At 40.2% G+C, this 27,978-nt stretch overlaps 2 protein-coding genes and 1 long non-coding RNA gene across 4 annotated transcripts in view; 2 read left to right on the forward strand and 1 right to left on the reverse strand.

The window, feature by feature from the left end:
• Positions 1 to 1,522, forward strand: part of ROCK1 (Rho associated coiled-coil containing protein kinase 1) — a 94,723-nt gene extending 93,201 nt beyond the window's left edge. The window contains exon 33 of the mRNA XM_075744284.1: positions 9 to 1,522. Coding sequence (XP_075600399.1) covers positions 9 to 12 — 4 coding nt within the window. The 3' untranslated portion in view covers positions 13 to 1,522. The remainder of the gene's footprint in view (positions 1 to 8) is intronic.
• Positions 1,523 to 3,222: 1,700 nt separating this feature from the next.
• On the reverse strand, positions 3,223 to 6,693 carry LOC142600390 (uncharacterized). The gene is made up of 2 exons (XR_012833853.1): positions 6,324 to 6,693; positions 3,223 to 5,316 (listed from the first exon to the last, which is right to left on the reverse strand). It is a non-coding gene; the product is annotated as an uncharacterized LOC142600390 (long non-coding RNA).
• A 27-nt stretch (positions 6,694 to 6,720) lies between these two features.
• Positions 6,721 to 27,970, forward strand: USP14 (ubiquitin specific peptidase 14). Of its 2 annotated transcripts, none has more exons than XM_075744300.1 (16): positions 6,721 to 6,959; positions 9,336 to 9,481; positions 10,132 to 10,164; positions 13,001 to 13,105; positions 14,752 to 14,855; positions 16,916 to 16,974; positions 18,878 to 19,008; positions 19,314 to 19,394; positions 20,189 to 20,268; positions 21,742 to 21,856; positions 23,241 to 23,306; positions 23,635 to 23,727; positions 24,673 to 24,801; positions 25,878 to 25,938; positions 27,060 to 27,167; positions 27,286 to 27,970. In XM_075744300.1, the coding sequence occupies exons 1-16, from the start codon at positions 6,944 to 6,946 to the stop codon at positions 27,435 to 27,437; spliced, it is 1,479 nt and encodes a 492-aa protein (XP_075600415.1). In that variant the 5' UTR covers positions 6,721 to 6,943; the 3' UTR covers positions 27,438 to 27,970. The 2 variants fall into 2 exon arrangements, with proteins under 2 accessions (XP_075600415.1, XP_075600416.1); XM_075744301.1 differs by lacking the exon at positions 6,721 to 6,959 and adding an exon at positions 8,568 to 8,694.
• The last annotated feature ends 8 nt before the right edge of the window (positions 27,971 to 27,978 follow it).

The raw sequence follows: 27,978 nt of genomic DNA on the forward strand, positions 1-27,978 counted from the left end.
TGTTCCAGCTAACCACACGTGCAGTGCTTAATGGAATCTTATGGGATGCGGTCTGAGAAACAGGGCTTTTTTTAACCACACAGAGCAGTGCAGACGGGCTGTTGTTCCTTTCAACACAACTATCACAGGCTTCAGGGTTAAGATTGCTATTACTGTCTCCTCCTTGCTTTGGCACAAAAGCACGCTGAGGGTGTTTAATTGCGGGTTTGCCTAAAGGTAGATTAGATTAATTATTACTATGTAATGCAAGTTAAAGCAAATAAAGCTTAGCTAGGTGTATAAAAAAAGGTGCTGCCTTTTTGGATTTAAGAAAAAAAAGCCTGTCAATCATGATGAAATGCAGCCAACTTTTTTTGTCTCAGTGAAAGAAAAGGACTGTTTACCCTGTGAAGGGGATATTTATGTCAAGATGAGCATATGAAACGGAGTAGAGGAGGAAGGTTTCTCAATGAGAAGGACTGCAATTGCTTTCAAGACTCAAAGTTGTGCTCTTGAAGACTGCAGAACTAGCTTAAAAATGAAGCCTTATCACTTGAACTTCAGTGCCTTCACTGCAGAGTTCTTAACAGCCTTAATGCTAACCACCCACTATGGAATGGATCAAGTGTTAAATATTTTGCATTATGCTTTACAAAATACTGATTCAGCAGGTTTGTAAAGGGGGGAAAACAAGTAATTGCCTTTAATCTATGCATTTTTGCCAAGCCATACTGAGTTATTTTACTATTAGAGGCATTAGAAACTAACAGTAAAAAGAACCACCAAGTTTGGAAGCATATTTTGGGGTACATCATTTCTATAACTGTATAATGTATTGCCTTACAATTTTAAGTGATAACATACATTAAGTTAACAAACATTTAAGAAATATATGCACTGTTTGAAATGTAAATTATTCTTAGAACACTTTTATTGGGTTTTACATTGTCCTTTTAGTGCCTTAAGTTGAGGTAATTGTGTTATTGCCATGTCAATAAATGTAGAAATCTAAAACTAAGCAAAGGAAACCTCTAAAAAAACTATTGCATATCAGTGGTTTTTACTGAATTTTAATTGGTTGAAGTATTGTAGATGCTAGATGCATTTTCTAAATTAAGTACAATCTTTGAATGAGAATTCCTCTTACAAAGAAAGACTGATTCTGTTTCATAAGCCAAGAGATGTGTAGGCAATGCAAAAAAAAACCCAAAACCGCATATAACGCAAAAGCTCCGGGTAATTCAGGAATTTCAGTAAATGCTGTCAGACTCTTGCTTTGTAGCAGGAATACATTCATGGTATGGGCAGTATGGTTTTATTTTATTTTATTTCTTAACCAAATACCTCCTCAGTAATTTATAATGGCTTTGCAGTTGTGTATTAAATAAGAAGCACTGGAAAACTGATTCGTCCTTAGGACGATTTGCATGTTTCAAGTGGTATTGAAAGCCGCACTGATGGATATGTAATAATAAACATATCTGTTATTAATATGGTTAAGACTCTGTGCTCATTTAATGAGAAATAAAGTAATTTATGGAAAGACCCTTTTGAAAATGACTGGCATGGTATTTTCTCCTGACGACAGCTTACACGTCTAAGCGTTCAGACATTGCAACAGCTTCTAGTACAATGTGAATTTGCAACATAACGCCTAGGGGACTTTGAAACATTTTTTACTATTCTACATGAATAAGTAAATACGATATTAAATAATTTTTTTTCATTCCCTTATTCTCATGGCCTGCTGTTGTAGCCTAATTTGTATTTATTATTCAGCCACCACGCTGAGCTTGCCTTGTGATTGCTTCATCCTTCATGATGCAGGTTTGGAGCTGCAGAAATCACACTTATTTGGGGGAGGGAACCCTGTTCAAAGGTTGGGTTTGGTTGGTGACGGTGTTTGGGTGGTTTGTGGTTGTTTTGCCATGAAGCTAGGTGTCCATAACCCTCCCTGGGTAATCTGCCAGGGCCTGTGGAATCCTGTACTTTCTAAGGAGTAAGTAAGGACAAATCACCTGCAAATGATTGTATGGCTTCTGAAGGTCACAGAGCGGGGAAGTATAGATAAATAGAAGTAGGTGATGTGGTAAATTCAGAAAGTTCCTCTGTGTTGAGCTTGCTGTATCAGAGATGTCAGCAATTTCAAAGCTGTGGATGGAGCACACCAAAGAGTACCTTCCAGATCACCTGTCACATTGATTGTTAGCTTGCAAAGCAATACAAAGGATAATTATGACCTGCTTTAATCTCAAGGGAAATTGTATTTAAGTGATTAGACATATCTTACTTAAATACATTATTATAGGAAATTCAGAGCAATAGAAAAGGCCTATGGACAAGTCATTCTCCAGACCCAGCTTAGGTTTTGGATTGCATTTCTGCTTTCCTTTATGTGTAACTGGCTACCTCTACAGGCTCAAAAACTCTTGCTTGAATAATTTCTTAATTAAAAAAAAAAGTCCTATCTTAGAGTTCTGTATTTTATGAATCTGCAAAATAGCATAAAGTGTTACAAATAGATAATGCCTAGAGGGAAGGATTGGGAAAAAATGACAGATTGGCACATACTATCTGTTCCATGGCTTTTTAGCAATGCTGAAATTCTGCAATTCTTTTCAAATGCTGATTTTTTTGGGGAAAGAAGCAGCAGACGTAATGAAGTGTAAAATTACATTGACCTGTACGTCCGGGATAAGTTGCAACTAAAATGCTGTAATAATGAAGTCTAGACATGCAAATTACAGTTTGCGTGTTCTAGTGTACTGATGTTGGCACTTGTTTACTGTAAGCAAGGTGCCTATCTACAGGAATAGCTACATTGTGAATAACAAATTCAGCCAAAGGTTTCTACTGTTAGGAAAAGTAATGCCTATGATCTCAACTGTACAAACAGATATTTCAGGGGAAAAAAAAAAATTAAATGTTTAGCAAGCAGCTTTACCATCAAGATAAAATCATCAGTGTGCTGCTATATCCACTACAGCTCCACTTTTTCTGGCTTTTCTTATTTTGCGTAGCTTTTACCCTTGTCACTAATGATTCCTCTTACTGGAATATTTTGCCTACGCTCCTCTAATGCAGTGCCAGAGAGTCATCAAGAGATGTGAATGTGTAAGCTATGAAGAGCTAGCATAAATCAACCTGGCTTTGTTCGTATTGGTGAAGCTGTAGTTTTACACACTGAGAAGTCATGTAGACTCTTGTAACTTTTTGTTGATTTGCCTCCACCTTTTTTCCATGTTCTATTACTGTACTAGGTTGAAAGTTCATTAATATTGGTAGAATGCCAAAATCTGCTCTTTTTCATTCCCTCCTCAAGCCTCCCTATTCCTGCTGAAGGAAACGGGAAAAGAAGAGAGTTGCTAACTGTAGCAAGACCGCCTGGGTAAGAAGAAAAGGATTCTGCCTCTCCCACAAGTGGGACTTAGCAGCAGCAGCCACCGAGGCTGTAGCCAGAAGCAAGTCAAGGAATCATGCAGCGAGAGGAGCGGCAGCAGGTGCTGAGCTTCCCTTGGAGCTGATGAGCTCTACTGGGAATTTTCCGAGTACTAGTTACAAACATTAAAAATGCAAACAGGGTTTTGTTCTTTTTCCTTTCCCCAGATGTATGATCATGGTGACCCAGAATGCAGAGAGTTGAAAAACCCCTGAAATGGAACGGGTAACACTGAAATGGGGGATATTGTGTATGTTACTTTAAGCACCTCCTGGATTGCTACATTTTTCTTTACCCTGCCATTACATTTTCTGTATCACCTGTTATTAGAAGTCACACCTTATTGACACTGCATTTTTCAGTTTGTAGTTGCTGTGAGATAGGGATCACATGCAGCAGTGGCTTTCAGGTTGGGAGCGCCTGGGCTGTGCCATACCTGGGGCCCCTAAGTCAGCTCTAGGAGCTGCCACTGCCCAGGCCAGCCACAGCGATCTCTGATCTGCGCACTGCTGGAGTGCACGTGCTGGTGCACGCCAGAGTTTTGTTCAAGTATCTTGTTTCTGTTCCTCATTTTCTGGGTGCTCATTTGGAGACAGTCAAGGCTTGCAGTGCAAGAAAGTGGAATGCTTACGTTTATCATGAGAAACAGCTTTTCTTTAAATACGTAAAGCACTGTAACATACCAGGACGCTGGAAAATCAGAGCTAAGCACTTAAAACTAGGATTATGTTGAGTTTAATACGCATAGCAATTGTCTGTGAGACAGGAGTTAATAATGTCATTTGATCCTACCTGTGCTGCAAATACACGCTCATTAAAATGTTTAAAGCCTGAAGATACATAGAAAGGTTCCTAAGAACATTATGTTCCCCATAGAAAATAAAGTGTATGTTAATAAATGCACCTGTCAACATATTGGATGAGGATAACACACCTTCCCCTTTAAAGAAACAAGAAATGTAAATGCAGTATTTTAATACCTGAGACTCTAATTATTTAAAATGAAGACTACCTTCTTTATTCTATTGCAGGCATCACAAAGGTGCCTAAAGTGTGCCTTGTGAAGGGGCTTGCCTTGCTTCCCCATGCCTCTTGTTGTATCACAGCACCTGCTTGTACCATCTGAGGGTACCCCTACTACTTATGCTCCCCAGAACTGAGGCACGCAAGATTTCATAGAGTAAAAGCCACTTGTAAACAGATCTAGACTTGCTTCGACCCATCTTCCAGCACTAATAAATCCTGCCAGGCCTGTTGGCCTGCACACAGTGTTGCACCAATGACACAGCCCCAGCTTTTGGATCCGAGCTGGCTTGCATCCGGCCAGTTCAGTATGAGAAGCAGCCTGCAAAAGGCCACAGAGACAGTCGGGGTAGGCAGTTCCGCTGTCCCCATGATCCAGCCCAGAGTTCTCTTGGAGCTTGTCTTCACTAAGAAAAAACATGCATTTAATAATGTTCAACCAATCTTTTACAATTTTAATGTCATCAAGGTAATAAGTACTTCATATTTATGCATCAGGTTGCACTCTTTGTCTCTATACTCCTTATGACAGGTTCAAGGAAACCAGCATCTGTCTACTGATTCCCTCCTTCAGGAAAAAGGCACAGAGCTGTTACGGCAGGAAGAGGCCTATCCGATCCTGGAGAGAAGAAGAGGGAGATAGTGGTTCTTCACCTTGCGGAGGTCAGGAAGAGTTTTCCTGCAGATACAAACCCCAATTCTTGTCTTTCAGTACAGCACCCTCTAGTGCCTTTACCAAATCCTGGAAACGACTGGTCTGTGATTGCCTCATACCTAATCCTCTAAGGGTGAGAAATGTATTCCGTGCAGCTTCAGGCTGTAAAGCATTCAATTTTCATTTAGGAGTCATGAATAAATGGCCTCTATATAGGTCACTGTTGGTATTAAGAACCAACATGGCTAGACTGGAGATATCCTGACTCATGGGCAGACAGCTGGGATCTGTTCTCACTTGAATAGATGGCCTGCAGCATCTCACCCTAGAACTGGATTAAAGCTCTTCTAGAAAGCCCCTTTAAGCAACTCAAAGTAATAGAAGATTCATCACCCTTGTTAGTAAACCCTGAAAATGCTGAAGTTGCCTTAGTGATTGGAAACTCCATCTTAATTCAACATCCAGCTTAATTTCAGTGTACCACCCATTGGAGCTTCTCTGCAAAATGTACTCTTTGTTCCCCAAAACTTCCTTTTCACATCTAAGAGCCTACGCTGGACAATAAAATCAACTTTCATTCTTCTTCGTGACAAACTGAAAAGACTGAAATCTCAAAACTTTCCATCTTAAGGATTACTTTCAAACCCTGGATGAGGGTAGTAATGTTGGGTTTCTAGAGGTGGTAGCTAGGGGGGGTCTAAGGAAGGGCTTTTTCTTTCTGGTACTCTCTTCCTTGTTATGTGTTCAAGCACTGCTTTAGTTTCTTTAATCACAACCTAATACCAAAAGCTTTTGTAAAAGCAGTTGAAATTCATGTCTCCATGCCTATTGCTTTTACATTCTTTAAAACTGTTTTTATTGCCCTGAAGGCTCCTGGCCATCGCTATCACACTCATCCTTCAGCACTCCTTATCGATTATCTTCCAAACTATAATTCCTAGTAGATTAGTCATCCCCTCTCCCCTTCATAAAATTTTATTGACAATTTTATCTCTTCCTCCACTTTTTCCTACAACCCAAAAGTATTTCATCCACAACAGCCTTTTCTTTTTTTCTTCCCTCCACCTTTGTGCAATCTCAGCTTTTGGACAAACCACCAAAACGTCTATAAACCCATCTCAGCTCTTCCGCACCGTGCCCCTCACGTCGCTATTCCCCGCCTGTTGCACCAACAGGGGTTTCAGCCCGTTCTGGGGACCGGGCTCTTTCCAGACTGGGACACCTTACCCGGTGGCTCTGCCTCCGATTGCCACACAGCAGATTTTATCAGACCTGGCGCTCAGCCAACTACCAATTTTAGGTCAGCGATATGTTCCCGGGTATAGAGAGAAGTCCGGTTATTCATTCACGCTTTCTCGTGCGCCGCTCTCTGACGAGAAACTACCGCCGCCCGCGGACAACCCACGGCCGCGCTGATTGTTGCGGTACGGCCGCAGCGGTTTCTCTTCTCCGATCTGAAGGGCCGTGCCTCCCTCCTCTAGCCGCCCCGCTCCGACCGGGCACCTTGCCCTGCACCAGGGCCAGACGCTGCGGCCGTTTCTCCGCCGAGCGGCAGTTACCGCCATCACCGCGCGACCGCCCTCCGGGCGGGCTACAGCCACCGCCCCGCCCCGCCCTTCCGCAGCTGCGCGCGCAGCCCGCCCCGCTTCCGGAGAGCGGGCCCCGCTTGCAGCGTCATCCTGAGGGGCCGGTTTGAATGAGACCCTGAGGGCGGGAGGGACGCGCCGAAGCTGCCGCCATCTCCCGTCTGCTCCTTCCCCGCTAACGCCGCTCACCCGCCGCCCTTTCACTTCCCCCACCGCCACCGCGCCCTCCCAGGACACGGCGCGCCGCCCGCCCCCTCCGCCATGCCGCTCTTCTCAGGTGAGCCGGCCCCACCGCCTGCGCATGGCCCGGCCCGGCCCGGCCCGGCCCGCGGCCGCCCGCAGCGTGGGGCGGGGGGGTGCAGCGCCTGTGACGGCGGGTGCCGTTGCCTCAGCGACGAGCCCTCCTCAGCGGCCCCGCCGCCCCTAGCCAGGCCCGTTCCCGCCGCTGCGCTGGGGGAGGGCGGGCGGTGCCTCCCGAGGGGCAGCGGGAGCCTCGTCCGGCGGCCCCGTCGTCTTGCCGCTCGGCACGTGTCCGCCGCGCCGCCGAGCCCTGCCGAGGACGGCGGCGGGAGATCCCGGCATGTGTGGGCCGGGCCGGGCCGGGTCGGGAGGCAGCCTGGCTGCCTGAGGAGGAAGTGTTGGCCTAGCCCGACTGGGGCGAGGGGAGAGCTCTGCTGATGGCCGGGAGGGCCCTTTCGGCAAGGCTCGGTCTTGCGAACGGGTGTCATACGCGTATCGCGTGCGATCGTGCATCGGTATTGCCCTTTCTTGCTTTATTTTTGTTTTGTACTAAAATAAGTGCTGCTATCTGTCAAGTGAGCCATTATTCTGCATCTGTGCCTCCCAGTTTAGGTAGGTGCGTCCGCCTCTGCTCTTTAAAATCGTTATTTCTGAGTTAAAACTAGAGGAGTTAAAATTTTCTTAGATTGCATCGCATCCCACTTGCCCTCCTTGCCATGAAGGAAAGTTTACAGTGAAGACTGCAAGAGCAAAACCTCCAGAGACGCTTCTAGGACCAGTTACTGGCTTGTTTATGTTTCACGGGTCTGGCCTCTGGAGGCTTTTTAGTGCATGAGGAACAGATTGTAGAATGCAGTTGTGTCCCTGTTTCTCCGCTATTTTAATTGTGGTTGGCAAACTGGGATCCTGATGTCGGTATAACAGGACTTTTCCTGAACTCTAGAACATCTGTATAAGCTGTGGTTTCTGTTCAGTGGGGCAAATACGTCCTTCCTTTTTCTTAGTTTCCACTGTTTTCAAATTAACAATTTTCGCTTTTATTTTGGAAACTTTTGGTGAAATTTCAGTTGCGATCTCTGAAGAGAAGATGCTCGTGCTCTTCAGTTTCCTCCTCTTGAGTGCCGAGTTGTCAAAACCAGTGACAGTACAGATTAATAATTGCTAACTCTTCCGCATATTTAACAGTGCATGCATTACTTCAAAAATGCAAAACTTAAAAGACTCTGCAGATGACTTGTTCAGTGGCTGAGTGGGTTGTCTTCCTGGAAAATGGGAAGAGGCTTGTGCTTGGTAGGTCTTAAATATGCAAAATAATAAATGTGTTTTTAAAAAAATCAGAAGGTTGGGCAAATCAGAAGAATATGACTTTATTAGAGTATGATATTTCAGCCACTTACTGGGCACATACGATATTACTGTGTGCTATATTCTGCAGATTTTTCAGCAAATCTGCAGCTTGCTTAAGTAGCCCTCTGTACCTATGAGGGTGACTGGAAGTGATCAAAGATATGTAACTATTCTTTAGAAACACTGTTTATTCCAGGCATTTTTGTCTGCTCTTGGTTAGTACTAGCTTTACCGAAGTGAAGTTAATGTGCTTTTGTGTCGTTCTGCCTAACGTTTCTGCTGGTGATCCCATTTCCAGCGTCAAGAGTTACACTTTGCGTGACCAAATCTCACTTCACTTCTTAATTCCAGTCCTGCACCTTTACTGGGGTCAGGGCTTCTGGAGCTGCAGCCTGTGCTAGGCTCTCTTCTGTATTTGCACACAGGTGAGTTGTTTGTGTAAACACTGTCAAAACTGAAGAGAGTAGCAGGGATGGTGTCATAAATGACACTGTGAGGTTAACCTTCCATTGAAAGGAAGCAGGAGGTGTGCTGTTTTCTGGGTCTTGTGTAGGTCCATGTGAACAATATTGGTAGCCAAAACTGTGGCTGTCAAACAGTTGCTTTGCTTTTAAAGAACGTGGTTATTGTTTGTTGTTGAAGAAGAACGGAAGTGCTATGGAAAACTGAACTGAAATTGCGTGTCTGAACATCCTTCAGAAATTTGTTTGCGATGAACAGCGCCAAGAGATTGGGAGAGTTGTTTTCGAGCCGCTTTTGTGAAGATTTGCCCAAAGAATTTCTGATGCTGTTATACACATTTATTGCTTGCAAAGTTTCTCACTGTATATGTTGCTTACAATTGTTTTGTAGGATATTTTTAGACTTACTGCAAATGGTATGTTCTGATGGTTGAGACACCTTATAGAAAAGGTGGTCTTTAGCTTGATTATTGACAAGTTTTAGTGTTAAAAACTGAATGTTTTGAGACAGTGTAAAGCCTGGAATTTGAAATACTGGGTTAATCTTGGTAATTACATTCTTGTATATTAGGAAATAATCTAGATTAAAAACATTTTGTTTGCAGTTAACGTGAAATGGGGAAAAGAGAAATTTGATGGCGTGGAGCTTAACACTGACGAACCTCCAATGGTCTTCAAAGCCCAGTTGTTTGCACTGACTGGAGTTCAGCCAGCTAGACAGAAGGTTATGGTTAAAGGAGGAACTCTGAAGGTAGAAATGCATGGTTTTTTATATTATTTCTATCTTCATTACATTATGACATAATGAGTGATGACCATATTTCCAAATGTTCCTTCCAGAAGATCTTTCATTGTATGTATTAAACTGACTACACTTTTCAGAAATAATTCTGTATGATTCCTTGCTACTATGAAAAAATACTGGCAAAAGTTTGCTAAATGATTGGGAGGTACGCTGCTGTTTTAATATGCTTCTTCACTCTTTTATACTCAACACTGCTCTGCTGGGTGGGTTTTGGTTTGTTGGTTTTTTTCTGTTCCTTTTCAATGTTCAGAATCTGAATGCAATTTTTTGCTTTTTGGCTTGTTTAAGAAAACTTTCTCTGGCACGTCTTTGATGGAGATGACTTATTGCAATGTAATATAGGCAACTTTCCTACAAAAAGTTGTTTATATCTAAGCAGTGTTGAACAACAGATGAAGAACCTTATTGAAAAGATGACTTGGCTGCTTATTATTTTAGTCAGACAAGACTTGATGATGTGTAAATAGTTAATATTGTGGAATCTTGGATGAAACACAATTGTATATTTAGAAATATATGATTAATGTTCATGAAAATACTTGCTTGTCTTTTGCTGCAAGATAATTAACTTGTCTTTTATTTCATTTCAAATACAGGATGATGACTGGGGAAACCTAAAAATAAAGAATGTAAGTTCAGAGGAATAACTAAATTTTAATAGTTTGATTTTATTTTGTCATTTAGAGAAAGATGTGAAATTCTTGCTGTTTCTGTTTGAATGAGTAGCTCTTTCTTCAAAATCAGACCTTGATGAAAAATAATTTTATAGGAGTCATACCTAAGCATTCTTACAAAGTTCTCACCGTTGATTTGTAAAAAAAGCAACTTTTTTGCATTGGTAGGGAAATTACACCATCTTCCTGAAGTACTTGGGAGCAATTTATTTTTTTTTTTTACAAGAAGTGTTCTGGGTCAGACCAGTGGTCCTTCTGCATTGTCTATCTGTGACCATAATAATAAGTGATGTTACTTAGATGGAGCTTGTGAACCTGGGCACTGTCTGTGGTCTGTGGTGCTTGCACATCCCCAGCATGGAAAATTGTTGCATTACAGATGCTGAAGTTACAGCTCTGCCTATTTCCTTTTTTATCAACCTGCTGAAATTTGTTCTCCTGTACTAAATAGCTGCTATTTAAAAACAAAGCCATTAGTAATGGTTATCCATACCTTTGAGTAGTTCAAAAATAAGACAAAAAGTTAATGTATTTGTGTTTCTTACCTAATTAATATTGTAACAGGGAATCCCAAAAATTTTTGTTTGGGTTTGTTTTGTCGTTTTCATTTCTGTAGGTATCTGGTAACATCTGTTTGGTACAGGTTTTACTCCAGTTCTTCACTGAGCAGATTGAATTAGGTAGCATTACAAGTTCACAGATTCACAGATTGGTAGGGCTTGGAAGGGACCTCTAGAGATCATGTAGTCCAACCCCCCTGCTAGAGCAGGATCATTTAGAGCATGTTGCACAGGATCACGTCCAGGCAGGTTTTGAATATCTGCAGAGAAGGAGACTCCACAACCTTTCTGGGCAGCCTGTTCCAGTGCTCTGTCACCCTCAAAGTGAAGAAGTTTTTCCTCATATTCAGGTGGAATTTCCTGTGCTCCAGTTTGTGCCCATTGCCCCATGTCCTGTCACTGGGCACCATTGAGAAGAGTCTGGCTCCTTGCTCTAGACATCCACCCTTTAGATATTTATAAGCGTTGATGAGATCCCCTCTCAGTCTTCTCCAGTCTGAACAGACCCAGCTCTCTCAGCCTTTCCTCATACGAGAGATGCTCCAGTCCCCTCATCATCGTCGTAGCCCTCCACTGGACTCTCCCCAGTAGCTCCCTTTCTTGTACTGAGGAGCCCAGAACTGGACACAGCACTCCAGATGTGGCCTCATCAGGGCAGAGTAGAGGGGGAGGATAACCTCCTTCCACCTGCTGGCCATGCTTTTCTTAAGACACCCCAGGATACCATTGGCCTTCTTGGCCACGAGGGCACACTGCTGGCTCGTGGAGAGCTTGCTGCCCAGCAGGACTCCCAGGTCCTTCTCTGCAGTGCTGCTTCCCAGCGGGTCAACCCCTAACCTGTACTGGTGCTTGGGGTTGTGCTTCCCTAGGTGTGGGACTCTGTACTTGCCCTTAATTGAATTTCATATGGTTATCCTTCGCTTGGTTCTCTAGTCTGTCCGGGTCTCGCTGACTGGCAGCGCAGCCTTCCAGTGTGTCGGCCACTCCTCCCAGCTTAATATCATCAGCGAATTTGCTGAGGGTACACTCTGTCCCCTCATCCAGGTCATTGATGATTATGTTGAATAAGACCGGAGCTCTTACTCTAGCCTCGTAATTAGTTCGCAAGCATCTATTTGCAGCCTGTAGCTGCAGCTATTGTAGCAAAGTCGTTCAGCAGAAACCCTAGTACATAACATTCTCGTCCTCTTCTGCACACTATTACGCTAATAGCTGTCTTTATTAATTTTAATAATGTTATATACAAGTTCTAGGGATTTATTTACACTGTCAGAGCAGTTTCTTTCCATTCTATTGTCCATCCTTTTCCTTAGCACTGTATTTTTCAAGGCCCCAGATAGCTGTTTTCTCCCCCTTTAGTAGATCTTACTGTGTAGATGTAGTCCTGTTGAATGCTGAAAAACGTTTTTCCTTATGCTAGTCCATCAAGCATGGTAACTTGATTGCTCCCCCCCCACCTTGAATGTTAGTCCTCATGCCTGAACTAACGGGGTCATTTTGTTTATTTTTTACTTTTCAATTAGTTTAATGTCCTCTGAACTTGCCAGACCAAAGGATGGCACTTCCCCTTCTCGCTTCCTTTTCAGGTGAAATAAACAATTCTGAACTCAGAGCAGTGGTCCTCATTATTACCCACATCTGTCTGAAGTGTTTCCCCATATCCTAGGCTGAAGATGAACGATGTTTTTGTTGTTGATTAGAGAATTCTGAATTTGAGAACTTGAGACTCTCTCAGTTGAGAAGCTCAAACATTACAGCTTCTTTCAAGTCAGAATGTAGCTGCTCAGTTATCCTTGGTTCCAAGGTATTTTCTAAGACTTAAGGGAAAGAGGAATATTTGCACTCAAGTGTTGAAGATGCTTGATCCCTAGTGGTCCATCAGGAAAGGAGCTTTTCTGAACACTTCACATTGGGATTTTCCATGAATGTTAAGTGTAGTCCCAACTGGAATCTTGCATCGTCAACTGCTGGCAAGCTCACCAGGCTCAGTGGAAATGTCTAGCACAGATAATGCTGTGGAATTGTTCTCAATAAGTACTTTCTGGATAATGACAAAGTTGAGGTATACCCTTAAAAAACAACAGTGCAGTATCAGTTCTGTAAACTAAGAGAAAGATTATGTTTATTTTGGGGGCAATAGCTGAAATATGTCAAGAGCTTAATGATTTTTTTTTTTTAAAGCAGAAATAACTGCCCTTAAATATTGATTACTATTTTTACTGTGTTTCAAGGGGATGACCTTATTAATGATGGGTTCCGCAGATGCGCTTCCGGAAGAGCCAATTGCTCGACCCGTCTTTGTAGAAGACATGACAGAGGAGCAGTTGGCTTCAGCTGTAAGCATGTTTCGAACTTTGGTTTCTTGTAAACCTTTGAACAATGGCGAGTTTTTAAATACTTCCAGTTGCTTAAAAGTGGATTTTGAAACTGTAATGTCTGTAATGTCATTTATAGCTTCTCAAAGAAACACAATTTTACGTTGATGACCCAACTGGTAGCAGTGATGAGAAGTCTGGAATTTAATTTAAAAGTCATATAACTAGTGCTGTTTTTTCTTTAAGCAGGCAGCTTAATAAATTTTCTAAAAATAGCATTGCTGATGTTTTTAAAGATAAAGTTGTATTGCCCTTGCTGAACGAGTGTCCTGAACTTTGCCTGAATAAGGGCTCTTAGATGTGCAAAATTGCCTCCTTCATGTTTGTGAAGGGAATCTAGAGTTTGTTTGGGGTGAGGTGTGTATGGGGCTTTGCTTGTCTTTGTTAGTAGTATTAGGTAAACCTTTCTTTCTGAAAAATGAAAATAAGTTTCACATTAGTGGAATAGATTATATGTTTTCCTTTATGGGAGTAAAGTCTGGAAGAGCATAATTAATTTTTTTTTTTTTAATGAAGTAACTTCTCTTTTATTTCCTTTTTTTTACAATTTGAAAGGCTTAATTTTCTCATCAGTCGTTTGAACTAGGAGCTCTTCCTCATACTTAAAATAGTTGCATGGCTGTTGCCAACTGCGCATGCAGAACAGGAATACTTTTATGCATGTCCGTATGAAAACAGATCTGTAGTTTAGGACTGGTTTTGTGCTTCAATATTTAGTGCTTTCCATGGCACCAGCAGGTGAAGGATATTTATGTATTTTTGAGACTAATCCTATACACAGACTTTGAGATAACTGAGAGGCAAACGAGGAGATGATTCAGTGACAGATAACATTTTGAAAAAGGTGGTCACAATTGATTCAAATTTTGTTATACAACAAAATTCAATTGTCTGTACTGCATGTGTTCGTTAAAAATGGAATACACAGCTGAATGAATTATCTCTTCCTAAAATAATTAAGTGGTATTGGTATGCAGCACTACTCCAGTTTCATAAACGACGTGCTTTCCCTGACAACTACTCAAATATGCAGGATTAAAAAAAAGAAAAATGGTATTATATCGTGATTTATAGTTGTTTCTGAAACTGATTAGTTTAATTATTAGTTGGCCTTCACATTTGTCAAAACTTTAGAAATTCACAAGTTGTCTGAAAGGATCAAATTAATGATCTGTTGCAGACTTCTGGAGAGGAGTTTAAATAATGCTTTTGTTTGTAACCATGAACCTAATCACATTCAGAATTTTACTGAAAACTGATTTTAATTAAAACATCAGTGTTTTGTACAAGTGTATTCATGTGGAAATTTCATAGAAATAGAATTTTAAGGTCAAAACTTGAATGAGATTATAATTGAACTTTCTGAATGACTGCCTGCTTGAAGAATATGCTCATTAAACTAAACATGCACAGAAAAAAATCCAAAGCATTCTTGAATGTCCTGTAATACAATCAGAAAATGGATCTGGAAAACTTCATAAAGTTTGATGGAATATTCCAGGTTTTCATTCCTTTTCTTAGAAGTTAAGATCAGATTATAGCGTTTATTCAAAAATGGTTGCACATCTCTGTCAGACCTTCAAGCACCCGTGTAAATTTTTTGGTAGATGGAATTACCATGTGGATTGACAAACCTTGGCAACACTTGCTACATGAATGCTACGGTTCAATGTATCCGCTCAGTGCCAGAAGTGAAAGAGGCCCTTAAAAGGTAGGATTCAGTACAAAGATACCATGACTAAAATGTTTTCTTTATCTTAGGAAGTAGATATTTTGTGGAACAGTTATCTTAATACTGGTATGGGTTATCATTAACAATCTGTTATTCTTTAAATCTATTCAAGATTAACATAATGATCGTTACAGTTTATCCTATGGCTGTGTTAGCCTGTACTTTTTAAAGAACTTAAGACTATGTATTTTTTGGAACTGGCTTTTATTGCAGAGAATATGTTTTGCCTAGCTAAAAAAATAGTTCCTATCAAGATTTGTTTCAGATTCTTAAACAAGCTACTGAACTCCTAACCCTGTTTTCTGGTGTTAGTTTGTATGGTTTTGTTCTGTATGAAAGAATCGCACGGGAGTCTGGTTCCTTTGAGAATATTTTTTCAATAGCTTAATTGCATAATGTGTTATCAGCTATGAAATTCTGACATTACCAACATTTGGTACTTGGAAGTATGGCAGGAAGCTCTGAGGTAGGACCAGGAGTGTTACTGTGGAGGCAAACTGGGAAAAGGTGGAGTTACTGTCATGTGGCTGTGTAGGGAACAGAAGATGTGCCCTTACGGAATTTCTTTCATTTGTTCTGACTGTAGAATGTAGCAATGGCCAATTTTTTTTTTCGGTGAGGAATAGACAACAAACTTGGAAATTATGAAGATTGGAGGGAAAAAGAATACATGGCAATGTGAGCCTGAATTTGTCCTCCAGATTAATTATAATGAGAAAACCATCAGTATTTTAAAACTCTAAGGATTATGTAGAGCATTGCCATCTTAGGGTTAACTTAATTCCTTTAAAATACGCTACTTTCTTGATACCTTGGGACCCGACTGGATATTCTAGATTACAGTAAACACTAGTTATTTAAGTCTTTATATGTTTTTCTTAATTCTGTTAGCAGGTAAACCATAATTATTTAGAACTGAGATCTATTTGCGAAATACAGAAACTTTGTTTTAAAGGTTTTTCTTGTTTTTCGGTGTTGTCATTTGAGGAAATTCTGCTTATTTTCCTGTAAAGGATTCTGACTTAGTGCACTGAATCAGAATATTTAACAAATTTAACATACCAAATGTCAAAATGTACCCTATAAAACTGGCAGACTGCAATACAAGATTATTATCTGTGGGAAGTCAGATTCATAGGCCGCCACTCTGTTTTCCTCTGGAGACTTAGCCTTTATTTGGCCTTCCCTGCTTGACGACAGCATGGAAGGGCATGTGGCAGTGGGAGAGAGGTGAAAGGACTCAAATGGGAAAGCTTACTGTTACGGCTTCATTTCTTACCAGCTGCTCTGTTGATCTCTGCAAGGGTACTCCCTGTTCTGTAGCATGACAAGGGGAAAGTTTCCTGTTCATCATCTAGCAATGGACAAAATTTTTGAAGTTCATTGAGATTAAAGAATGCGTGAGACCCTCCCTTTGCTTGAAGGCTTTATACGCTTTGAGGAGGCCATCTGTTCCTCATGCAGGTGGTAAACCAAGAAATCGTTCAAAGAGTGGTAAGTTCTAGTAAAACAGGTGGACTCCCATACTTTTTGTAGCGTAGGAAGTATCTCCCCAAGAAAAATGTCTCACCGTTCTGCTTCTGCTGTGAAGGGAGGAAGCCTGTCCTCCATCTCTGTGTATTTTATCTGCCACCAGTCCTTGAAGGTGTTTTTTTCCATGTTTCTGGAGAAGCTGTGGCAAATGTTTCAGATATGGGGTAGCTTCTATTCAGACTTTTTCTCAGTTTCTTTAAAAATATATTGAGTCTTTGAGGCAAATGGATTAGGGAAGCAGCATGATGTATCTGCACTTCTCGGTCTGCATTTATGTATTGTCTTTAGGATGCCAGCTTTGCTTCCATGCAGCGCTTGCAAAATAGCTGAGACTGTGAGGTGAGCGTGAGTAAATCTTACCCTCAGTCACTTCTGGTTTGGTGATTGATTTATTTTGATACATTTAAATAAATCTAGCTGCTGCTGCCTGCTTTATGATTTAAAAACCTGACTGCTCTTTTTGATTGTGTTTAATTGCATACAAATGATTTTTTCTTCTCTCTTAGGTATGGTGGTGCCTTAAGAGCTTCAGGAGAAATGGCCTCTGCTCAATACATTACTGCAGGTTGGTGTTTAGAGTAGAATGCAGGGGTTTAGGCTAGTGTTGTGATTTCCTGCTAACTGCAGGTGAAAATTGCAGTTAGAGCTCTGCGTTTTTTTCTTTAGCACATATGCCTTAGGAATTTCAGATCTGCTAGCACTGGAGGATTCATTTTTCTCTGTTGCTAATATCTTTAAAGGTTATTCTGACCATGGCTGCAAAGCATACATCTTTGCATATTACCTAGCTGCATGCTAGGAAGAACATATTTGAGTGTGATGTAGGCTTAGATAGAAATCATTCATACCTCTTACTGTTTTGCATGTAGGTATAAAGTAATTGGAACTTCCATCCATCTATTGATTTGATCATTTTGTGTAGAAATATTTTAGTGAACAGTTCTTTGTTTCAGTTAGTGGTAGGCTAATGCCATGCTCCTAGAATATGCATTTCTTTGATATTTTTAATGTGATTTATTGGCTGAGCGTTATTGTTAAGGTGGTAGCTGATGCTTTATCAGTGGTCTTAACCTTTACCCTAAAGATCCAGATTTCATAACTGAAATAGAAAGTAGTGTCTTCAAAAGGAACGTTACTCTTTGTTGTGGTGATCTGGGTGCTCACAATGTTGGAGCTCACGATGGCCCCGTATCTCCAAGTTCTAACTAGAATTCTAGTTAGACTCCTTACACTTGAACAAGGGTACTACTTGTCCACTTTTTCTTTTTTTACTCTATTTCATTGCCCTACTAAGATGCTGGGCCAGGACACTGGGATTTCTACCAGTCCATTTAAGGAAAAACAAAATATAAGGAAGGAAAGGTCCAGTTTGTGGGTATGCCTGCTGATCGAATTTTGGGGTGGTAAGTTCAATGGTTACTCTATACAGCCATGCCTGCCCCTCCCCTTTTCACCGCCTTTACTTTGTGTCCCTTGTTTTCTTTTTAAGGTGACAGCTCTGCTTTTTAGGAGTCTTAATAGCTTAAGATCTGAGTAGTTCTTCGTTAATTCCTTGGAGCTGAGCTGGTCAGGAACTCCTGCATGACACTTATGGCATTTTTTTAATTGCTGTGTCATATCAGTTGTCCCTCTTATCAAGGTCAGTGAAGGTATTTCCTAAAGAGAGGAAGAAACTGACTTTGGTTCGTTGTAATGTTGCCTATATTGACTTATTCAAGAGTATAATTCATTAGTCTCTCTACTTGTAAATTAGTGACCACGTAGCCTATTGCCTACCTCGCAGGGTTGTTGTGAGAATTAACAGGTGTCTCTGAAGTGATTTGTGGATTTAAAATGCTGTAACTTGGGTAGGTAAGACATGTAGCAGTGTGTCTGGAGCAAAAAAGAAAGCCATGTGTATTGTCATGCAATTGGTAGTATTCATTGAATTGCACATAGTTATGAGCTGTCTGCACGTATGCATACACATACTTGTTTTCCTGGATGTTAAGTGAAGCATGAATATTTTCTAGATATTTTAGTTGGGAAAAATGAAAACTTTTCCCAGTAGTTGGTGAAACTTAAGCTGCTCTAGAGGATAGATTGTGAATGCCTTCTCGTTTCTCTTGTGTAGTCCTCTTGTGAAAACGTGGTTTCTCAGATGTGTTTCAAATGAAATCTTAACTACTCAAAAATGGTTGGTTGGGTTTTTTTTTCCCTCTGTTAGCAGCCAGGAAAGACAAGGCACTATGTGCCAAACTCTCAGAATTGTCATGTTTACACTTGTAAAGTCATGCTCACAAATGAGATCTTAGGTGCACCTGTTATGCCACCTGGAAAATTTGGCCCTGCTTTGGAAAGATCAATTTGGACACTGTTAAATGATCAGTCTTTAAGTGTTGCTGCTATTTTACTATTCTTTTTGAACTTCCTGCCATGGTTGAATTGTTTTTCCACTTTTCAAAGCATTCACTTACTTTTTCTTCAAGCTCTTAGAGACTTGTTTGATTCCATGGATAAAACTTCGTCCAGTATCCCACCTATCATTCTCCTGCAGTTTTTACATATGGCCTTCCCACAGTTTGCGGAGAAAGGCGATCAAGGCCAGTACCTTCAACAGGTAAAGACTGATTATTAGCTTATTTTTTGAAAATCTTATAGTATGTTGGAAGTTGAGAACAAGAATATTTTAAAACCTTCCTTCTCCTGTGAAAATAATTTATCCCAGTAAAGTGTTTGCTTTTGTATCATGTAGAAAAGTTACATGTAATACCAAGTGCTAGCTCTGAAAATGTTTGGTGGAATAGGGAGAAATTCTTAGTTAAGGAATCCTTACATTTGGTTTTATGGTGTAAAGATTGATGGGTTTAATGTTGCTAAATCGTAACGCTACTAGTCAGATTTAATGTTGTGTTCCCTTCCTAGGATGCCAATGAGTGCTGGGTACAGATGATGAGGGTACTACAGCAGAAGCTGGAAGGCATAGAAGGTGATACAGTTATGGAGGTAATTGTAGTCTTACTCTAACCAGAGTTAGGATTTATAATACTGTACTTGTGATTCATATATTTTTTGCCAAGGATTACCTGTTTTGTGAGTTCTTTAACATGCGTCTATAGCCCAGTAAGTGAAATTGCTTTCTGATGTGCCAGATCAGCATAATGCTACCTATGTTATGTCAGTTACACTATGGAGTGTACTGTAGGAATACTTTCCCTTTGGGCTTTGTAAGGCAGGTGTTGGACCAGGGTGGTGGTGACTGTGAGTACGCAGCAGCTGGCCCTGATAACCTGTGAGTTGAGCAAGTAAGAACTTTTTTTTTTCTGGAGGAAAAAACCAAAATATCTTTGTTCTACAGCATTCTTGGCTACAGGAATGCTATTTCAAACAGACAGTTAACTTAACCTGATGAGAAACTGCTTAAAGTTTTTCCTAGGACTTTACCAGAGTGACTGTCTTCTTTCTCTGTAAACTGTGTTCTGGAGAGTCTTGGCAGTGGCAAAAATCTGATAGAGCACTCTAAAATTTAAGACAGATTTAAGTTGGGGAGCAGGGAAGCGTGACTTTTTGATTGAAATCTTGCTTCCTGATATGCTTCGAGGTAGCTTTAACAGCACACTATAAATTGTTTTGAAACCTTTATGTGGTATAAGGAGATTGACTGACTAGAAGAAAATGCACCAATAGAAAGGTGAAGGAATAGGCTTCAAACAATTTAAATAAATGGGGTTATTTGTCTGTAAAGACGACTGTCTTTACATGCTATTGAAAGTTACATCATAAGAGAATTTGTTTTACAGACAGACTCTGGAGCTACAGCAGCAGCTTCTAAAAAGAAGAGTTTAATTGATCAGTTCTTCAGCATTGAATTTGAAACAGCGTATCCTAAAGACTAAGGCAAGACATAAAGAATGATAATAATTTCACACTGTAGCTGTTGAGCGCTGGGAGGATGAAAAGCATCGTCCAAAATAGTATAGAAAATAACGGTATCTGTCAAGGAAGAGAGAGCATAGTGTATTGCAGGAGTACACAGAAGTTAAAGTTAAGATTGGATGTACTTTGAGAGAGGATGATGTGGGGAGGAAGAATAGTAACGGAAATTTACAGAAAACCCCACTGAATTTAAATACCAGATTTCCTTCCCAGACAAGATTGCGAGTTATCTACATCAAGGATGCTGAGATGTTTTATCGAAATAAAAGTAATTATCTTCCTAAATAGTTGTCGGTTTTTGGGTTTTTTTGGCTTGTAAGGGAGTTTTGCTGATATACTTGGCATACTAAATATGGACAAAAGATAGCTTGATTGATTTCTTAAGAAATAAATTAGCTGGACACTGTTAGACGAGTAAGAAACTAAGGCAGCTGACAGTTTTTTAGTAGCATTTTTTATAGCACAAACAAAAAGACCACATGGGGCACATGTCTAATGCCAAGTGTGACTGTGTTTCCACTTCTCCACCCCAAAATCCTGGCTGTCATTAAACTGACCACCACTTTTAGAAAGAATTACGTTGTCCATTTTGCTTGTCTGAAATAAGGAAACACCCTCTTAGATGAGATACTGTATCTCATAGCTTGGTAGTAATGAAAAGGCCTTTTTTAAGGTAAGAGTCATGCATCTCTCTCCCTGTGCTGTGAGGTTTGTTAACCCTGAAATAGTTGGGAGGAGCGGAATGAGTAGCTAAGAGGAACGATGCATAGGCTAATGGCAAGAGGAAGAGAGTTGGTGGAAAAGTCATGTTGCAAGCCTTCAAAGTGTTTATGGTGGCATTTGTAGAATAGATGCGTTCAGAGCAGTCAGAAAAATATCTTGGTAGACGGAAGTGGATGAGAAAAAAGGGTTGGTGGCAGAAGTATGAAAAAGAAGTGGTTGAACAGAACCATTAAAGGAATGTGTAGAAAATAATGAAGAAATTGACTTACTTCAGTGGACAGAGACAAGGCAGGGAAAGGAGACTGTGCATGTTGAAAGGAACAGAAAGTCCAGCCAGCAGCAGGGTAGAAGAGGAGGAGAGCTTTCAAGACTTGGTATTGGCAGCCAGGTAGTACGATCTGTTTTCTGGGTGGGTGGGGAGAGAAGAAAGAACAAAGCACAGGCCTCACAGGCTTAAATGGTGATTAAAGACTTATTTTACTTTTTTTTTGGTGTGCTGTCTGCTTCAGCTACCACTTCTTATCAGACACAAAGGAACAGTTTCAAATCTTCATTTTTGTACTACAAGAAGTAAAAGTACTATTGATGCACAAGCACAGGATTACCTTAAGCTACCGTGCTGTTCAGCATGTTCTTTTCACTAGAGCAGTAGTTCAGCTCTTGGAGCATGATGATTTTCCTTAATTTTGTGAAGCATGAAATGTACAGAAGCTGAAGAAGAGGAAGTAACTAAAGGAAAGGAGAATCTGCTTCAGCTTAGCTGCTTTATCAATCAAGAAGTGAAGTATCTGTTTACAGGACTAAAATTGGTAAGCCATTACAACTTCTTTTTTTATTTAATTCAGATTTTAAATGACCTCTGTTTTTAGTCTGTGACTTGGAATTGACATCTGCTGTCCAAGCTTTACAAAGTTTCAAGGTTTTTGGGGGGGGTGTTCAATGGGAAGATGGAAGTGGAAATGAATCACATGTTAATGTAAAGCAGACTTCAACGGAGCATTTTCTTGACCCTGACATGGTCTTCCCCGTGCAGGTAACCAAGTGCAAGCTAGTTTGTTACTTGTAGTTTGAAAATATGGGGAAACCATTGGGAAAATGGTTCCCAAAAAGTCCAAAAGTCGGTTTTAAAATCAGGTGGTGTTTTGGTTGCTGTGTTCTAAGAAAAAAAAAAACAAATGATGAAACAACTAAGCTTTAATCTAATTATCCTGATTTGAAGGAGGTTTTAAATTTTCCATGACACAACATCATCTTTAAACTGTTTCTTTAAGTAGGACTTCTTAAAGTAGTTTGTACTTTTTATGTATATATTTCTAAGTTTTCAGGGTTTTTTGCAGAACCTGAAGGAGCAAGGAGAGGAGCTACTACAAAAACCTTGTTGTAGTAACTGCTCTTGCAGAGTATTTCAGTAAGAGCAGGAATGGAAGCAGAGATCTGGTTTGTACAGGATTGGACCACGTTGCATGGTTCTCAGATAATGTTTGTTTCTACTTTTTCTGTTTTGACAGAATTTAGAATGAAATGAAAAGTTAAAATAGTTAGTGCTTACAAATTAGATTATGAAAAAAGGAACATCACTCTCAGGCCAAAAAGGGCCTTCTAGAATTCTTGCGTTAGATTGCCTGTAGCAAGACTCACAGCACTACCAACCAGGTCAGTCTTTCCCTGAATTTGGAAAGGTCCCTGGAAGCAGAGTGTCACCACCTGGCTCCTTAAATGCTGCTCTGCTTTAGACTGAGAGTTGAGAAACGTGCAAAGATTCCTGTCACAAGAAACTTCAGATTTTAATTTTTTTTTTAGTTATGTTCCAACCATGACGTGACACATTCATAACCAAATCCAGATATTTAATTTGCAAGTTCTATTCTTGTAGAATAAAATTTTCTGCAGAGAGAAACATAGTGGTGTCAGGGCTCAGGAATGAGCCTGGAGCTGAACAAATGAATGGGCATGGTCTTTCTGCCAACGAATTTCAAAATTCTGGGTGTTGTAAGGCTGATAGCAACAGAAGAGGTTGGCAGAACGAGATTTAGTTCATAGAATCGTTGAGGTTGGAAAAGACATTTAAGATCATCAAGGCCAACCATTAACCTGGCACTGCCAAGTTGATTGCTTGTTTGTCCATGCTGAGCTTTTCTTTAAGCTGTGTTTTATGATGAACATATGTGTTATTGCCTTTTTTTTTTTTAACAGCGTCTTCAAGAGGAAATCACCAAACTCTCTCCAACACTGCAGAGAAATGCACTGTACATCAAATCTGTGAGTGGTACTTTTGTTGCTCTCTTTATGATTCTTTTCACTGTTGTCAATTTTCTGTCCCAAAACACAAAGTTATTGCTGCAACAGCATGCGATTTATGTTTATAAAGCATCTGAATATCCACTACCAAGAAATTTAAGACCAGTTGAAAATTACTTCTTTGAGTACACTACTATACAGAGCTTCAGAATAGGAGGCCTTGTTGTGTATGGGTTTGTGTACAAATAGGTTCCCAGAACAGCCTGTAATTTAGAATGAGCAGTGTTTAAGGTATAAAAGATTGGTGAATATCTAAAGTAATAGCTTTTTTCCATTTTTTTTTTAATAGTCTAAAATTAGTCGCTTGCCAGCATACCTGACTATTCAGATGGTTAGATTTTTTTACAAAGAGAAAGAATCTGTGAATGCCAAAGTTCTTAAGGTAAGTTTTCTACATATTGAAGTTTAATTCTTCTTTATGCTTTTCAATCAGATTTTATCATAGGTAGACAACTAATACTTGAAAGCTGTTTACTAAATTGTTTGCTTTTAAATTGCATTTAAAAATATTAACTGCACTTTTCTTTGCTTAAGTGCAAAGTAGCTTTTGTTCCAGTTGTGATGATCTGTGGCAAACCATGCTACCAAAATAGGCTGGGGGAGGAGGTAAGGGACATTTGCTCCAATGCTGTTAGGATGATTTTTGGTTTCTTCACCAGAGGAGAATGTTTAGTTCAGGAGAGGGCCATGCTTTGAGTCACTGGACAGTGTTCTAAAGTTGATGAGAAGTGTCTATGCTAACAAACACTTCCTGCATTTAGTTATTTGAATTGTCTGGCTTTCTGATTGACAAATGCAAGACCCAGCTGCAAACAGCTAAATGTTCGGTTTTGCTTTCTGTTGGCCTTGGCTGATAGACCTCCTAGGCTGCCCGGGGAGCATCAGGACAGATGATGCCTGTTCCTTACAAGACAAGCAAGGGAATAAAGATTGAAGGCAGGTGTTAACTATTTTAGAAGATTGTTTGGATAACACAAATGGACATTTTTGCAAGTGTACAGTCATTCTACATGCTTTTTTTTTTTTTTTCCTTAGGCATGCATAGGTATTTCTGCGGTATAAAACTGTGACAGCTGATAAATAATCTAAATATTTATGCTGAATGTGGTACTTTTATAATGCTTTGTTTATACTGAATCAGACATTCTTCTGTGAAATTATTGTAGCCCTTTAGGTAGGTACTGTCAGCAACCTTTCAGTAGATCAAGTTGTCATAAATGTGGTGAGAGTTGCATTTCATTTGACTTAGTGTTGTCTCCCCGTGGGAGAACACTTTAATGTGGAGTACCAAATTATGCTAATAATCTTCATGCTTTTTACTTCCTAGGATGTTAAATTTCCTCTCATGTTGGATGTGTATGAGCTGTGTACGCCAGACCTTCAGGAAAAAATGGTTTCTTATCGATCAAAATTCAAAGATCTAGAAGACAAAAAAGTAAATCAACAGCCAAAGAATGTAAGTCTTCTGGCAGTTTCAGGGATGTTTTGATTAAATAAGTCGTACATCTGAAATTGGGGTACCAGTAAGGACTAGAGAAAACTTGACTTCCTTAAATATAGTTTTCTTATTTAGCATTCAAACTCCTTGGTATTGAGCTTTAGATCTTTTTTGTGTGTCTTCATGAAAATACAATATCTGCTTTCGTATGACCGCTTGATGGGAAATGGTGAGTGCTGTAGGCAAACACGTTGCTTACGTGTTTATTTCAAAACATACTCAAATGTAGTGCTTCTACTTACCAGTGTTATGCCTAAAGCTTCCCTGTGAATGACACAAAACGATTCTCTTCAAATGTTATTGCTTGCTGGTAGGTCACTTGTTAGTGGAGTATAGGTAGATATTTCCTGCACACCCACTGGAAAGGGTTGTGCAAGGGAATACTATGTGTCTGACTGATAAAATGTGGAATATGTGTACCAGTGAGCTAAAAGACTGTACTCTTAGAACTTGGTAAATGGTTTCGTCTCCTACCATATCTACATATTCTAAAACTGACTTGCATTTCTTTAATGAAGAAAAAAAGTAAACGAGGTAGAGCTGTAGCGTTTTAGCCAGTTTTTGAAAACTTAGCTACTCTTTTCCTGGCCCAACTCCTGGCAGTTTCATTTAAACATTTGGAATAAGGCTTACATCTCTTTTACACCGTTAGGAGCAAGGAAGGAGTGCTATTTTAAAATAGAACGTATTGGCACTTGGAGTCTGTCTCTGGTATTTTCTTATTGCCACTTCTGCTGCTAGCAAGTCCCTAACAGAATTGTTTTTGTGCTCCAAACCTATAAATCTGGTGGGTAAACAGTTTGTACAATAAGTGCTAAAATGGTTATGTATTTGCTTTAAAAAGTGGTCTTGTTTAGATTAGGCTTTTGGATGTCCAGCTAAGAAATACAGTAATGGAACTTCTTTCAGGTTGAACAAAAAATGTTTAGGCTTAGAAACATCTTTAAATGAACAGAGAGTTGGTATTTGATGTGATTGTGCTAACGCTTTCTCAAAACCATTCCACATTAATTCAGCCATGTTCTGTTCTTTAGTCTAGTAAAAGTGATGGTGCACAGAAAGAAGTTAAATATGAACCGTTTTCTTTTCCTGATGGTGAGTACAGGGAAGTAAATCTATTGTAAAGTAACTTTCCATTTACTCATGTTTAAGTGGACCTAATGGTAGGAATATTTTGAGAACCCTGGTTATTTTTAATGCCTTTGAATCTTCAGAAACTCACAGAAATTTAAGGGGTGGAAAGGTGAGGCAAGTCAAAATGCTATTGGGATAGTGAAAGACATAATTGTCATCCATCTGACAAGTTGATGATACATAGAAGGCATGCGCATCAACAGACATTTGCGTGTAACTTGCAGTTGTTTTGTACACCTCCTTTTCAGTGGGTGCTATAAAGCTGCAATCAAAACAGAAACTTAAATTAGACTTTTAAAACTGCTGTGGTAGTGCTAGTGTGGCCTAATTTGGGGATCTTGGAGCTCGAATGTCCTAAGCATTCACTGTCGTGTTGAGGACACTGTGCAGAAATGATTTTTGAGGTCTCGTTTACCTAAATTGTTACTGTTCAGGGCTTCCTTAGGTTTGTGTGTGATAGTGACACGAGAAGTGGCGGTTGGAGGGCATTGACTAGCACGAGAGCACAGTGAAAACAGGATACTCTGGGGTGTGGGAAAGTGCAGGTAAGGCACGTGGGGGACTGTAACACCCTTCTTGGTACGTTCAGAACTAGCCAGCTTTTTCCCTTGAAAAATTGACTGGTGTAACTGAACTAACTGTAGAGTGGTTGATGTACTGTACCCTAGTGTGCTCAGCGGCGTTGCTGGATGACCCATGTTCAGCACCTCGGTCCTGGCAGTTTCCTGTCTCGCCCTGAATGCAGACAGCAGCTGGTGTGTGAAGGAAGCATTGGCCAAACCTGGTCAGAAGTTTTACTGGCCACACCTCACTGTTTTAGTGCCCTAAGCTTACTGCATTTGCATGACACCCAGGATACCTATTTATGTTATGAAAACGGATGACATTCTCAGTTTCCTGAGAGGCTGTCATCATGGCTAAAAGGTGCTGCTTTTAGTTCACAGGGATTTAGAACCGTGTTGTACATGAGGGTTTTCCACAGCTACGGTACTGCAGTATGGCCAGCACATGCTGTTAAAAATGCTGAAGCTGTTCATGTAAGACTCATGTAACTTTTTTTTTTCTCCCCCTTCTTCCTTCAGATATTGGTTCTAATAATTGCGGCTATTATGACCTGCAGGCAGTGCTAACACATCAAGGCAGATCAAGTTCCTCTGGGCATTATGTGTCTTGGGTTAAAAGGAAACAAGGTAAAAAAAAAAAAAATAATTATAGCACTGTGAACCACCTTTCACAGCTGCTTCCTTTAAGCAGCTGTTAAGATTTTACATACCTAAATTACAAATAATCCTCTTATTTTTCTTGCAGATGAATGGATTAAATTTGATGATGACAAAGTCAGCATTGTTACACCTGAAGATATTTTGAGGTTATCTGGGGGTGGAGACTGGCATATAGCTTATGTTCTACTCTACGGGCCTCGCAGAATTGAAGTAATTGAAGACGAAGCTGAACAGTAGTCTTCAGTTTTAGTCATTCTGCCTAGGTGTGAAATAAATGTTGATTACTGATCACTTCTTTAACCCCCAAGCTTTAGCAAGTGGATAAATAATCTGTTCAAACCTTTTCATGTGAAGAGGAATATTGTTTTGAAACTGATCCATGTACCAATTAGTCACTACCGGACTGGGCTGCCCCCTGCAGTGGTGACAATACTTAATAGCTTTAATGTCTTGCAGAAGATAATTTTTTTTTAAATAAGCCTGCCCCTCCCTTCCTCTCTAATGTCATCAAGTATTTATTACACACCTATTCTCACATTTGTTACTCTTGCATGGTTTATACCACAGTTCAGTAGCTGTCCATCCTTTGCCTTACCTGGCAGTTTTGTTAGGAAGGTAGAAGAGAAACTGTTGCCTTGTTGCGTAACTCAGTGCTGCTGCCCATAGCCAACAGCTGTGGCTACAATCAAGTATTTGTCCAGCCTGACCTGCTGACTCGGGCTGTTCTGTTGCTGGCATCTCATGACTTCAAAATAAATTGTGATCAACAATGTGTCTC

This window comes from Balearica regulorum, chromosome 2 (genome assembly GCF_011004875.1).
Source record: "Balearica regulorum gibbericeps isolate bBalReg1 chromosome 2, bBalReg1.pri, whole genome shotgun sequence".
Taxonomy (NCBI): Eukaryota; Metazoa; Chordata; class Aves; order Gruiformes; family Gruidae; genus Balearica; species Balearica regulorum.

Coding starts and splice junctions, on each gene's coding strand:
- USP14 (XM_075744300.1), top strand. Junction 24,802..25,877: donor TAAATCAACAGCCAAAGAAT/GTAAGTCTTCTG, acceptor TCTGTTCTTTAG/TCTAGTAAAAGTGATGGTGC. Junction 25,939..27,059: donor ACCGTTTTCTTTTCCTGATG/GTGAGTACAGGG, acceptor TTCTTCCTTCAG/ATATTGGTTCTAATAATTGC.